Here is a 15682-nt window from a genome sequence, read left to right as displayed (position 1 = left end):
TTTGCCGAGGGAAATGATTTCTATCTCAAGAACTGTAAAACTACCTCAATGTTTACTAAAGAAACATGTTTTTTAATCAGATGTTGCTGTCATCTTACAATGACTTTTGCATTATTTCAAAGAAAAGGAAAAATTTATTCTCATGATAAAAACAATTTGCACCTATTAATTCACTACCTGAAGCCAATGAAAGTAGAGAATATGTAAATGTGTTGAAAATGAAGGGAAAAAAATCTATTTTTTTGTAAGATGAATTTAACGATGACAACACAGTAAAGCCAGGGGGTGCTGCAATATGGTGAATCAATTTCATTCAATTGTATTGTTTGAACATGGCACTTAGTTGTCATGCCAACCTTCTTAAACTGTAACAGGAAGACAATCAGATGGAAATGAGAGTATTTTAAAAGATAAACTGATAACTTCAAGGTAAAGTTTGAGATAGGGCTTAGGGTAGGACACAAAGATACTTATTCCTTTCAGCTTGGGCCCTAACCCTGGGGTTAATTGAAACAACCGTGTAGATTTCAAATAACTAATTCAGATAATTTACTTAAAACTTCAGCAGAAACAAATCTGAATATTTTTGTTGTAGTTTCACAGCAGAGGACACTTGATATGTAAAGAAATGAGAAAAGAGAGGGGAAAAAATAGTACTAACCAAGAACCAACTTTAATTTTAAATCACTTCTACATTTGGGCTGAAACTTTTGTCCATAGTCTCAACCAATTCTTTAAAAAACAACAACAGGTAGCTAATTAGGTGTTTAAAAACAAACAAAAACACTAGATGTTTTGACTTTATCCTTTCCTTTCTGAATATCGAACACAATTATTTTAAAATATTCATTCAATGTGCTAAGACAACAAAATTTTAGCATCTCTGATATGATTACAAAACCTCTCTTTAAAGTCCTTGAACATTCTACTTCGGGCAAGGGCGAGTTTTTCAGAATGGGAAAACAGAAGAGGAATTTGTTTTTATAATTTCCACCTATTTTTAGGTTTAGCCTATTTCTAGCCTCATTTTGAGACTCCCCTCAAACAGAGGATGGCTCTGGCATGGGACAGAAAGGGCCCAATACTAATGGCCTGTGCAGAACTTTCAGTCCCAAGTAATGTAAGTGCATCTGACAGGTGGTAGAAAGAGAACAAAGAGACCCAGGGGTGAGCTCTTTGGGGAATAACTAACTATACAGCTGTCCAATAATGCTAACTTCTGCCCAGTTAATGTGGCAGCATCTCTAGAAAACACAGCCAGCAAACTCAGGCCTGCATCAGATGATCTATACACCCAGTTGCCCAGACGTGACGCTGTGTTGTTTTTTCATTTAAGTATCATGGGACTAGTCGGTGATACAGACTGTGCTTGAAAAGCTAAGGGTCTTAGGCACCAATATGGCCTCTGTAGTGTGCATGCAAGTTCTCTAGTCTCATGCATTTTATGAAACATTTACTCTTTAGTGAAAAAAATCCAGTAAAAGCCGTATGCAATTTCATCTAACTACAAATTCAGGGTAAGCACTTTGGTTTTAACCCCAATTATTTCAGATGATAATATTTTCTCATCTATAAAATATGTGAACTGTTTTTAGATAGCCTCTACTATAACTTCCTTGGGTTCTAAGATTTCCTCTCCTCATTGTATATCTTTTCCTTATTAAGTGCAAATACTCGAGAAAGGGTGAGTTATTAAATCACTTAAAATTTATGTCTGTTTTTCTTAGTAAACAAATCACCTAGTAAGGAAGCATGTGGCCCAATGAGTAGAAAAAACAAAGAAGGGAAGAAACAGATAAGGAAGGGAGGGAGGTTGGGGAGATTATAGACAAACTTATCCTGGCCTAGAAAGCAATGAAGAATGTCCCCCCAAACGAATAAAGACACACAACCTAAAGAAGGTCTTGGCGCATTGTACTGAAGCTAACAAGAGGTACGAACCATGTTTCTTCTGTCTATGACCAAGAGAAACCATACTACTAGTACTTTCTATGCTACCTTCCAAGATGACATTTGATATTGGAACTTGACTTGGAAAAAAACAAAAACACCATGAACAAACAAGCAAGAGAACAAAAAGATGAATTCCTTCTAGCTAATTCTGAAAAGTGGACTTGCTACAGCTTGTCTCCTTGGCAGGGAGAAAGACCCAAATGTAGATATTCTTCCGCTATTTCTCCCTCCTTAGGGAGATTCTTGGATTTAATAACAAGCAACACCTTTTCTAGATTTCCATTGTTATTCCATGTGTTTTCCACTGTTTGAGTTTATCTCAATTTAAGGTATAAGCTCTTATTTTTTTATTTAGACTAAACTATTCACTAATCTTGACTCAAATGAGGTTTAGCTCTAGTGGAAAAATTGACTTCCATGTGAGTGGCATTCCACGAAGAAATGCCACTCACATGGCGTGGGTTATAAGGATATTTGATTTGACCAAATACCTCTCTATTAAATTGTACCAATGCTGCGGATTACTGTGTTTTGTCTGTGCTTGTGGAGTTCCTTCTTTTAATATGTTTTCAATAGACAGCAAGGCACTAAGAACCCTGGGTAACTAAAAGATGTTAAAAATAGCTACTACCTAACAATGTTACTGGAACAATTAGAGTGCAGAAAACTCCCTCACATGAGATGCCAACTGAAAACAAAGGTTGGCATGATGCTGGTTCTTTGTTTTTCCCCCCAATTAATAAATCAAGCTCCATCCAAATTCATCTCTCTCACTTAACACTATTTGGGTTGTTTTTTATTTGTTTGTTTTCATTTCCCCCCAACCCGCTAAAAAACACCATGATGGAGCCTATTCTTTGTGTAAATGTTCTTTTTCCTTCATTTTTAAAATAGCCATCCACAGCGCTAGCAAACATTTGTACCCGTGGACTATGCATATGCCTTGTTTTCACACTCAGGGAACACAGAAATTATTCTTAAAGAAAGACTCTTTCTAGCCAAATTGCATTAAGTCACATCAATCAAATGCAACATAACACAAAATTCATTTGTCCATTTGGTGTCTAGTTGCTGAGGAACACAGCCAAAAAATTAATCTTTGCAACACAATAGAAGATCCAGAGCATTGCCCATAGGCATGTACAAAGCCTGTGAGCTCGGGGAACCACACTTTGTATTCAGACCCAAAGAGCACAGTATTATTGGGAAATAACTTTTTTTTTTTTTACTCCATGTACAATAGAATAAAAACAGCAGCTTCTTTTCTCCTTGTAAAAAGTCCAGTAGCTTTTCTAGACGCGTGACCTTTCAAGTCATTCAACGTATTTTAAACAGAAGCCCTATCACTTCTGCCTTTAAATAGCAACCGGGGACTCCTGAAAAACATAAAGGTCCTGAATTGTCCCCTCAAGTCCACCAAAGGAAACAAATTAACTTTGTTTTCTTAAAGGCCAATTTCTACAAAGAGATGAATCTGACAGAGCAGTAAACACCATCTCAATCATTTTTAACAGTCTTACCTCACTTTACTAGATGCGTGCAAAAGGTGCTGTCTCTTTTAAAGACCTTAAAGGTGTTATTATGTCATAGCATTTCATAAGGCCCTAAAGGATTTACTTACATTTTGCTGTCACTTTGTATCCCCCCAGAGGAGGGGCGTGGCCTTCTATTGCATCAAATCCAGCGGAAACTAGGACCATGTCTGGATCAAACTCTTTGGCCACAGGCGTCACTACAGTCCTGCACAGTAAAAAGGCAACCAGTTACTCATGGGAATGGTGAATACCTTTCAAAATCGTGAGTGAAAAAGGCTTGGCACAATCTCAAGAACTTCCCAAGAATAAAGGAAAGGGGAAAAGTAAACACTGTTTGAAACGGATCAGAAACTTATCATTTCCTTATTACAGAATCGCTGCTATTTTAGCACCCCAATTTAGCCTTCTTTCATATTTTTACCTTCAAATTAAATAAGAATGCTTTGCAGGTACATTCTTAAGCCTATCATTTCCCATGCACATCTGTGGCTGTTTTATCCCACTGCCTATAAAACATCGCTTCTTCCAAGGGAGTGACTAATGTTTTACAGAGGAAAGCTGAAGCTTTAGTGAAAACCTGGCTTGCTCCAGTTAGAGAACTTCGTGTAAATTTGAACTATAAATTTCTTTTGGGGAAGTCACTGCTTTCACAACTTAAAAATATTAAAAAAAAAATATTTGTCATGGTAGGGGGTGATTCTTGCAAAGGAAAAACATGAGATTCCCTTAATAGAATCCAGACTATAATGTTAAAGTGAGTCCAAGGTCAGAGACACCAACAATGTGGCAGCCTCATCCATGACAGAAGCCCCTGCTGGCCCCGCTCCGACACTCCACACTCGCCTCTGCAGCCTTCTCAGGCTTCCCTGATCCCTTTCTCCTCAGTGCTGGACCTGAGAGAGAATGCCTAATGGATGCTACTTGGCTTTAGAAAGTGCAAATGCTTTGTGAATGCAGGTTTCAAGACCAGTAGGCCATCATTAGAATTCAAATTCTCAAAGACAATTTAATGAAATGGGAAAACTGCACAGCATGGGAAATTTAAAAAGTAGTACTTTGTCTTTATTGTGTGTTTGGGAGAATGACTAAACCAAATATTAAAATAATTATTCTTGAGTAGTGATATAGTTATTTAAAATTTTTTATATTTGCAAATTTCCCATAATAATATCAGATTTATAGTTAAAATGTTTTGCATGTAAATAAGAAGGTGAAGTTACAGAATGAAAACTATTTACTTGAAACTTACCTAGATGAAGACATAAATGAATAAAATGCTTTTCATAACTCCACTACTATTATAAAAGTATAAAAGTTCAATCCTTCAAACTCTTTAATGTACATGTAAGTGACTTCTGTGGAACTCCTTCCAACAATCGGAAAGCCACTTATATTGGCATTGCCCCATCAGGGAAACTAAGTCAAAACATAATTTTGTTTCCTATGCACAATTTCATTATTTTGTTCTTCCATAAAATTAAAAACCTCTAATAAAGTTACATTATCAGGAGCAGTCTCACCAATTCTTTTCCTTCCTAATAATACCAACTCTTACACTGCATTTTTCATTAAAGTGTCATACATTATCAATCCACTACTTTTCATATGAGTAAAATAGCCATGTGATATCTGTTGGGACATTAGGTACTGGAATAAGTTGTCGCAAACAATCAAAAGTGTTTTTATCATGGTACACCATCTATTTAATTTGATTAATCCTATGTATTCCCTTAGACAACAAACAATACTCTTAGGACAATATGAGTGGATGAATGAACAAGGTTGTCCATCCAATCATATGCATCATAGCATCTCTTTTTCCATCTCCTTTCCCTCTGTTTGGAAGGTTCTCTCTTCTCCTCTCTTCTTATCTCCCTAATCAACGTCTCTTTGTAAGTCTGATTGAAGGGTAAACATCCTTCAAGGTTCAGCTCACTTACTATCTTCTTTACAAAGGCTTCTCTGTGCATACGGATATGAAATACACATGTATGCATTATTATTATTACTTTTAAATATAACTTTATTGATTTCAGAGAGAGGAAGGGAGAGGGACAGAGAGATAGAAACATCAATGATAAGAGAGAGTCACTGATCGGCTGCCTCTTGCATGCCCCGACTGGGGATCGAGCCCACAACCCGGGCATGTGCCTGGACCTGGAATCGAACTGTGATCTCCTGGATCCTAGGCTAATGCCCAACCGCTGAGCGACGCGCTGCCAGGCATGCATGCATTATTGAAGGACAAAGACAGGAGACAATAGGAGACAAGGATTGACAACAGAATTTTAGAATACTGAAAACACAGTGATCTTCAGAGGGCAAAGCTAAAACATGAATGTGTCTACAGAGTCAAAGCCACAAAAAGCTAGCTGACTTTTCTCTCTCTTCCTGGAGAAACAAACTGAACAAAAAGAAAATACCTAGAGAGACTGACACTTATGTCACTCAAACCAATAGTCAGGTATCTTCCTCAGTGTTCCTATAGTGAATGCAAGTCAGAAAGCCCCACTCAGGCATATGGAGCTTCCACTCTCTTTCCAGTATCCCTTTCTCAAACATGATGGACTGTTTGAAGAAAGCTTCTAGCAGGAAAGACAACAAAACTAACATGCAAACAAACAAATAAAAGAAAGGGAACTCAGGAAAATCTGAGAAAACGCAGTCAAAAGACTAAATTACAAACACCAGGATTATCCTCAAAGACACAAAATAGTACAGTTGGCGTTCCATATCCATGGATTCAACCAACCATGGACTGAAAATATTTGGGGGGAAAATGTTACATTGTTGCTGACATGTACTATGTAGTTAGGCCTACAATGGTTGCAAGTGTACTGAAAATATACAGACTTTTTTCCTAGTCTTTATTCTCTAACAACACAGCATAACAACCATTTACATAGCATTTATATTTTATTACGTATTATAAATAATCTAACACGATTTAAAGTACATAGAAGATATACATATGTTTATATGCAAATACTACGATATTTTATTTATATAACTTGAACATCCACAGATTTTGGTATCCAGGGTAGTCCTGGAACCAAGGCCCCAAGGATATTATGAGATGACTGGACATCTAGGGAATGAAAAGAGGATCCTATTAAAATAAAGAAGAAACAGAAAACAAAACATAGACTCTTTAAGAGATAAAGCTGACTAGTTCTCAGAAAGTTAAGCACAAACAGAGACATGGAAAACTGACAGGAATAGATCAGAAACTTAAAGGACCCATTTAGGAAATTAACATATGAAGAAAAGTCTAAGGAACATTTTTTTAAATTTAGAATCTCATATCCACTCAAACTGCCAATCAAAATTGAGAATAGAATAGTTTCAGACATTCAAAATCTTAAAAAACAACAGTATCTCCTACAAATATTTTCACAGGAAGGTATTAGATGATATATTCCATCAAAATGAGGGCATAAGCTCTGGCCGGTGTGGCTAAGTGGTTAGAGCTTTGGCCCACACATCAAAGGGTCTTGGGCATGTACCTAGGTTGCAGGTTTAATCCCTGGCCCTGGTCAGGGCACACGCAGGAGGCAACCAATCTATGTGTTTCTGGAACATCTTGTGATGACAAAAAACAATGAAATGCTCAAAAAGGGATGGGAACAGGTCAGTAGGGAATATGAACCAATGTGAAAGAGCTCCCAATGGCCAAATTTGGGACAATTTAAGGAGCAAAATAAATGACAGTCCAGAATTATAATCCAAAAAGTGAAATTAGTATCCATGAGTCCGTCTGCACAGAGATTCAAAAATAAATGAATAAATAGAGTAAAGAAGAAACAGTTCTGTCTTACAAAAAATTTCAACTAATAACTAGAAGAATTGAAGGAAAGAGAGAAGTCACCATTTGAACAAGACATATATAACTGATGCAGGGAAAGGCCACAGAGGGATGCTGAAATCAGTAGACAAACATTTGAGAAGAAACATGATATTCACATAATCCAAAAGTATTTTCCCCAAGATATTATAAAGAGGGGAAAAAAGGAACATTACAACAAAGAAACCTGCCAATACCACCTTAATACAGTGACTCAGTTTAACATCTCTAGTGATAATACAGATCAATATCAACATTCCCTGGTGTGATACACTGGGAGAGGCAGATCCGTTCTGTACTGTTCTTGCTAAAATATAGACCCTCTGTCTGGCTGGGCATGGCTCAGTGGTTGAGCATCAACCTAGGATCCAGGACATTTCAGTTCCATTCCTGGTCAGGGCACATGCCCGATGTGCGGGCTCAATCCCCAGCTGGGGGCCTGCAGGAGGCAGCAGATCAATGACTCTCTCATCATTGATGTTTCTCTCTCTCTCTCTCTCGCTCCCTTCTTCTCTCTGAAATCAATAAATATATATTTTTAAAAAATTAAAATAAAATAATAAAGTAAAATATGGAACCTCAAATCTATTGAGAAAACATCAGACAAACCTAAATGAAGGGACATTTGACAAAATAACTGACCGGTCCACTTTGAAAGTCATGGCCAGGAAAGACAGGGCATTGCTCCAGATTGGATGGGACTAAGCAGGCATGACATCTGGGTGCAATGTGAAGCTCTGGATTGGAATCTGGAGCAGGAAAACTAGTGGAAAAACTTCAGTCCCATATAAAGTCTGCAGTGAAGCTAACGTTATGGTGCAAATATTAATTTCTTAACTTGGATAATTGCTCTATGGTTATATTAGTTTTTAACATTAGGGGAAACTGAGTATAAGGCATACAGGAACTCTGGGCTAGTCTTATAACTTTTCTGTAAGTCCAATAGTATTTCAAAATAAAATGTTACCAAGTCTCAGAACACAAAAAAAGAGTAAGTGTATAACAATAAAAGATGGGAGAGTTGTCAAGAGTGATTTTAAAAAAATATGTTTTATTGACTTTAGAGAGAGAGGAAGGGAGAGGGAGAGAGAAACATCCATGAGAAAGAGAAACATCTATCGGCTGCCTCCTGCACACCCCCTTCCTGGGGATCAAGCTGGCAACCCAGGCATGTGCCCTAACTGATCTTTGGTGCATGGGACAACGCTCAACCAACTGAGCCACACCAGCTAGGGCCAAACAGTGATTTTTTTAAAAAACAAATCTCCAGAAAGGGAAATAGGCTGGGTGCATACTTAAAAAATGAAACTAAAAAGAAAGCTACAACCCTGAACATGTCTCATGGGACTACAGAGGAGATAAGAGACACTCCATCCAATGGAACCCCCTGAAAAAAGCAAGTATAGTGACGGAAAAGAGAAGCAGGACTGAATACAAAAAAACTAAAGAAATGCTAGTTGGTTACGGAGACCAGGACTGCATCCCATACCTAATTACCTTCCCTCTATGCCAGTAACCAGTGTTTATTCTAGGCAGATTATTCAGATGACTCTCTCTTAAGAAAAGGATGTGTCTGGAGAAAGCCAAGGCTTCTAGTGTGGATATTGTTGCCTCAAAATACAGTCTTCCTGATTTTATCAATTAAGGAGATTCAGAGACTATGAGCCATCTTCTGGAATGCTCACTCCAATGTGGGGTTTGGCCATCCATGCACTCTGTCCCACACCAGCTGACATGAGCTCCCAACTGACCCATTTACATAACCACAGGGAAAAATGACACCGGTTACTACTTGCATAAATATTAATGTCAAAGCAGAAACTTCCCGGCACATAGGGAGAGCCTGTGGTATGAAGAAAAAGAAAAGACTGAAATAAACATAAATATAAACAACTCTAGAAAAACAGATAATTCAGGCAACAGAATAATAGCCTTGAAGAGATTCAAGAAAATATTTAATTCTTAAACAGACATGCTATTATGAAAAAGGGCAAAGAACAAGGGACGCAATTCAAGATAAAAATTGCAAGTGAGTAAATTAGTAGAAGGTCTGAAAAAAATAAAATTGGAGCAATCCCTCATAAAAGGAAACAAATGGATGAACTATATGATAAGTGGGAAAATGTGAGACATAGGGGATCAATGCTGAAGTCCTATATCTGATTAATAGGGTCCTTGAGAATCCTGAGAAAGGAAGGAGAAAAAGTTTTCAACTAATAATAGAAAATAATTTTTAGGAACTGAAAAATAATCCAAATCTACAGATCTGATTAGTCCAATCAATGCAAAGCTCTGCATATAAAAGCATATACACACTTAGACATATTCTAATAGTACTTCAAATCCCCAGAGAGCCTTAAAAAAGAAAAAAAGTCACCCTCAAAAGAGACAAAGAATGAAACTGACATCCAAATCCTATCAGCAACACTCAATGTCCACATATTGTGAGGGAAAATTATTTTTATACTTTAATTCTACTTCTAGCCATTACGTGCTAGCAATCAAGTATTGTTACTTAAATAAAAATATTTTAAGACACTTAAGGACTCAGAAATTTAACTCCAAATCACCCTTCCTGAATAATTTACATGAAAATGTACTGCCAAGCAAGGAAGTAAACCAAAGAGACAGAGAGGCATAGGACCAAAGCAGTGGATAGAGCATAGGAGACCGCTAAAGGGGGTCCGCCCATGACTTGTATACGTATTTATTTGCTGGTGAACAGGTGATTGAAGCAGTGATAACTGCGTACATGCCTTTTACCATCACCTGCCCTCTGAAAATTCTGCCATGTTCTTCTTGAAGAGCAACCCTCCTCCTCCTCTGTTCAAGTCCTCTCCCCAGGGGAGACTCATATTAGAGAGAGTACAATGGGCTTATAAAAAGAAAGGGAGACAAAAATACCACCACTACTACTACTAATAAAAGGAGACAAAGGTCATGTAACCAGACACTAAACACAGTAAGGAGAAAAGGATCCCATTCTGTATTTCTTTCCAAGAAATGTGATTCTGATTCGGAAGCTCCCCAGTCAGAATCAGACCTCTGGACTTCTTTCATCTCGTCGGTGGCCAAAGAACTGGTTGCACTGAGTCATGCGCTGGGCTTCAGCAGAACCACCCATCGATTTCCCATGACTCACCTCGCTGTGTGCTGAGTGCTCAGCACACGATGCTACTCACTCACTTGGTATGCTCAGTGCAGGGGGGGACTGCTCTGGCTTTAAGGGAAACACAAGGCATTTGAAAGCATCTGAAAGCATAATAACCCATAGAGTTACTCAACAATATTTTTGTTTTCATTCAGAAGTCATTCACTGAGCTCCTATAATGTGAGAGGCACTGGGATTATGCCAGGATTCAAAGATATGAGTATGTTGCAGCTCTGCCCTCAAGGAGTCCATAACCTAGAAGGAAGCATTTGTCTTTGAAGTACAGCATGATACAAACTCAGGCACAAACACTGTACCAAGAGGCAGAGGGGACTGGGCAGCCAAGAGGGATGCAGAAACATCCATCAGAAGAGGGAACATAAAAAGTAGATTTGGACGTTAATGTAAGAGCTTGCCGGGAAGAAAAAGCAGGGAGGACAGTGCAGGCAGATGGACTAGCAAGTGCGAAGTCATGAACACTGGAATGGGCGTGGGGGCTGTGACAAATAGTTCGATATGACTGGAGCGTCTGGAGCAGCAAGAGCAGAGAAGGCGTGCAGATCACAAGCCCTAAGTGTCTGAAACAGATCCAGGAGAGCCTGGTGTTGAGGAAGCCAGGGACTGGGGATGGTGGCAGCAAGTATTTCGAGAACTGGAGAGTGGACTATAGTATGAATGCATTACAAAGGTCATCCCATTCGTGGCCTTCACTCAGCAAATCTTTACCAACCACTTGCAATATGCCGGACACTGGAGTCAGGGTTATTAGCAAACAAAGGCCTTGATCTCTTGCCTTCATGGCGTTTGCATTCTAATAGTGGGAAAAGACAGTGCATAAATAAATAAGGACGCGCCCGGCTGGTGTGGTTAAGTGGCTGAGCAACGACCCATGCACCAGGAGGTCACGGGTTCAATTCTGGTCAGGGCACATGTCTGGGTTGCTGGGCTTGATCCCCAGTAGGGGGCGTTCAGGAGGCAGCCAATCGATGTTGATGTTACTCTCTCATTGATGTTTTTCTCTCCCTCTCCCTCTCCCTTCCTGGTGCGATAAAGTCAATAAAAACATTTAAAAAAATTAAAATTAAATACACAAGCAAGCATGTAGTAAGGACGAAAGTGAAAATCATCACAAAGTCATGGGAAGTGGTGCACGTTTAGATACGGGTGCTCTCATGTGGTGACAGTGGAACAGAAAACTGCCCTGTTTGAAGTGAGGAGGTAGGTCACGTGAATCATGGGGAAAGACCATGGCTTGTGGGGACAGGGAGTGCATAGGACCTGAGGTGGCAGGGTCTTCAGTGTATTCTAGGCAGCACAAGGAGGATACTGTGGCTGACACAAAGTAAATGACAGGAAATATGGTTGGATATGGGCCAGAAAGGTGGCATAAAGCCAGTTTGTTCGACTACTGTAAATATTTTGAACTTCATTCTGAATGAGAAGAGAAACTGGAAGTTTTGAGGAGGACAGTGACATGATCTGACATATACCATTTCTGCTCTCATCAACTAAGCTATGTATTTAAAAGCGTCCTTTAGAATCATGAGGTCTCTTTGCCCTCTAAGAGAGCAGGTTCTGAGCCCCTGTATAATTTATAAGGGCATATTATAATCATGCAAATATGGTTTATAGGTGAAAAGCCAAGCCTATGTTTTTCTTTATAGTTTAATTGTAGGTCATTGCTTAAAAGCACTAGATTATAAAATTACATATTTGCAAATGGTACAAAGACTTCTGTTCCTTTTAGATTTTTCTAAGAAAAATGAAAGTGCTCACTACAGCAGGCACAGTTTCTCATCCATCTGCACGTTTGTGCGCGGAGTGCAGAAGGATGTTCCCAAGAAAAACTCTTCATGACAGTTCCTGCTTGGACACATGGTGGAGGCAGTGCATCAAAGAGCTGCCGCTAAGCAGACTCCAGGGAGCAGCTGTGGCTGCCGACGCTTCATGATGCCCCGGGACCTCACCAGTGCCCTTCTGGGGAAGCACCAGAGGAAGGACGATCATGGGTATTTGCTGAAGATCCTGGGAACTCCAAGCACACCAAGCATAACTGGTGCTCTCCAGATGCACCAGCCCAGACTGAGTAAGCCCTGCTCTTCTTCCTTACCCTTCTTCACCTTCCACATCCTCACACGCCGCCCCCCCACAATCCTTTTATCTCCTTTACTCCCATTCTTTTTTAAATAATACATATATATTTTAAATACATTTTTATTGATTTTATAGGAAAGAAGGGAGAGGGAGAGTAAGAAATATCAATGATGAGAGTCATTGATCGGCTGCCTCCTGCACGCCCCCTGCTGGGGATCGAGCCCGAAACCCAGGCATGTGCCCTGACCAGGAATCGAGCCGCTATTTTCTGAATCATAGGTCAATGCTCAATGCTCGCCAGGCCCATCCTATTTCTTTCTTGCCTCAATTTTCCATCTCCACGAGCCTCCCTTTCTCTCACACCCATGTCCAATCCATCAGGAAATCCCACTGTCTACATTCAGGCTACATCCAGGAATTGTGTCTCAAACATCTCCTTTGTCATCACCCTGGCCTGTGCCAACACCTCTTACCTGGATTACAGCTACAGCTTCCTAAGGGGTACCCCATTACTCCCCCAATCTGCACTTTATTCTTAACAGGGCAGCAAGGATGATGTTTAGTCAGATCCCCATCACTCTTCTCAGGGTAACAGTAAAGGTGTTTTTAAATGACCCACACGTCTCTATGCAATGAGGCTGCCCTGCGTCTCTCTGATCCTATCTCTTACCACTCCCTGCCAAAACTCAATTCATAAATATGCCAGATGAGCTCTGGCCATTGGGATTTCACACTGGGTATTTCCTCTGCCCAGAATGCCCTCTCCCAAATTTTGCTCCTATTATTATAATCTCAGTAAGACCTTTTCCTGAAACTGTTTCCGACATCTACCCCCACTTCCATCATTCTTTATTCTGCCCCTCATAACACTTTCAAAGCAATACATGATTATTTATATATCATGTTCATTGTGTTTTTTTATTGTCCAATTCTCCCCACTGGATGTAAGCTCCCCAAGGGAAGAAACTGTTTGCCTCTTTGTTCACAGATGTATCCCAGGGACCCAGAAGAGTGCCTCCCATGTGGTGGATACTCAATAAATAGCTGTTGAACAGAATGCCCAATGATAGCCTCTCTGACTTTTCATGCTTTCAGCTCAGGTTTTCTTGGCTCCCCAACCTTTTTCAACCTGTGTACATTTCACAGATATATTTGAAATGCCTCTTTTAGTAAATGTGATTCACATTTCTATTGCCACTGCCTTGTAGGTGAACTTTTGCCTTGAGTGCAATCATCAGATAATCCCACTTTCCTCTCTTGGCCAGCTGATTATAAAATTCTCCAAGCACGAAAACACAATAAGGATGATAAATAAAAGAATATGCAAACTGTCATTTCGTTCATTTTTAATTTAGAAATTATACTGAGAAAAAAAAATGGTAAAAGTCTTCACAGCTACAGATGTGGCTTCTATTTCTATATATGTTTTGTCTACTTTCCTCTCTGTAGTCTACATAGCTTTTCTTTATCTCTATAATTCTGCTCAATATGAATTTCCTCTATCTTGACCTATTTTTGTTCACTGATTTAGATGTGCTCTCAGTGTCTAGTTCTTTTGTATGTGTGCAAATTGAACATTAGAATAGGCACTCTGTCAGCACAGAGGACATTATTATCCAATCATCCACTTTGATGAGCAGTGAACCCGTATGAAAGAGAGGGAGACGAGGGTCATATCGGGTTTCTCCAAAAGCCTGAAAATAAGGGGACCAAACTCTGCAACACTTTCCACTGGGTGCCGTCTCAAAATGGAATTCTCTGGTTTCAGTGAACAATTGTAGAAAGATCAATGGACTCCAACCCAAGACATCTGGTTTCAGTTCTTGGCTCTGCTCCTAAATGTATGACCTTAAGTAAATTGTCTTTCCTCAACTATTAGTTTCCTCAGCTATAAAAATGGGGGGGGGGGGGTTCATCTATATGGTCTCTAAAGTCATATGCAGCTCTCACAACATATGATTTTTTTACGTCTCAGAGCTACTACATCAAAGGGACATTTTTTCTCTTCTTACCCTCTTTCTCTTGCATTTGAAAAGAAGCACCATTGCCTGGGAGGGGGGTGGGAAATTAGGTGAAGGTGGTTCTAAGGTACAAGCTTCCAGTTATAAGATAGATGAATTCTGGGGATGCAATGTGCACAATGATGAGTATAGTTAACAATACTGTACTGTATATTTAAAATTTGCTAAGAGTGAATCTTAAAAGTTCTCACCACAAGGACAAAGAAACTATCACCTTGTGAGGTGACTGATGTTAACTAACCTTATTGTGTTATTGTTTTGCTCCACAGTGTGGGGCAGAAGGAGGTTTACAGTTGTGAGTATGCAAACACAGAGTTTGCTCTTGAATTATTATTTAGTGTATTATTTTTCATATGAACAACTGCAAACCTACCTTTGCCCCAAACAATATGTACTTATATCAATCAAATCATGTTGTGCACTTTAAACTTTAAAAAGTCATATATCAATCGTAAGTCAATAAAACTAAAAACAAACAAAAAACAGAAAAAAAATCACCATTGCCTGAAGCTCAACATTTCTGATCAAAATCTTTGTTACATGCAAAGATTTGACCTTCTGTTTCCTGATTTCAATTCTGAAGCATGTCTTTCCTTTGATGACTCGGGACTCTAGAGTCAAATGCAATTGACTTCACTCCAAGAACAAAGTATTTATTCCTAGTTCAAAATAATCATTTTTAAAGAGACTGGAGTTCCAAATATGACCTTTAGTGAGTTTATATTATTATTTTGCTACTTTAAAATGCTGATTATAGTACTCTGTGTTTTTAAAAGAATGCATCCTAGATGAGGGTAAGGAAACTATGTACAAGCCACACACTTTAAAACTTGGCATAATAATAGATCTAAGACACCATTATATTACATTTAAATGTGTGTGCCATATAATACCACACAATATATTCTAACTAGGAACATATATTCTAACTAAATATGTATGTCTATATACATACATGTACATAATACCTAATTACATATACATAGCCCTAGTCCATAAAGTTCATTCTTTTAATTAGAGTTTTTAAATTTGACATTTAGTAAGTTTACTTTGTTTTAGTACATTAAAATGTCATTGCTAATTT

General features: G+C 38.8%; 1 protein-coding gene across 1 annotated transcript in view; it reads right to left on the bottom strand.

Moving 5' to 3' along the window:
* HDAC9 (histone deacetylase 9) overlaps positions 1-15682 on the bottom strand; it is a 696981-nt gene that overhangs the window by 64103 nt on the left and 617196 nt on the right. The window contains exon 23 of the mRNA XM_081146569.1: positions 3575-3693. Within this exon, the coding sequence (XP_081002695.1) occupies positions 3575-3693 (119 nt within the window). The remainder of the gene's footprint in view (positions 1-3574; positions 3694-15682) is intronic.

This window comes from Miniopterus schreibersii (assembly GCF_964146895.1).
Source record: "Miniopterus schreibersii genome assembly, chromosome: 9".
NCBI lineage: Eukaryota > Metazoa > Chordata > Mammalia > Chiroptera > Miniopteridae > Miniopterus > Miniopterus schreibersii.
The sequence above is the reverse complement of the archived record's forward strand: the minus strand, read 5'-3'. Positions and strand labels throughout refer to the sequence as shown.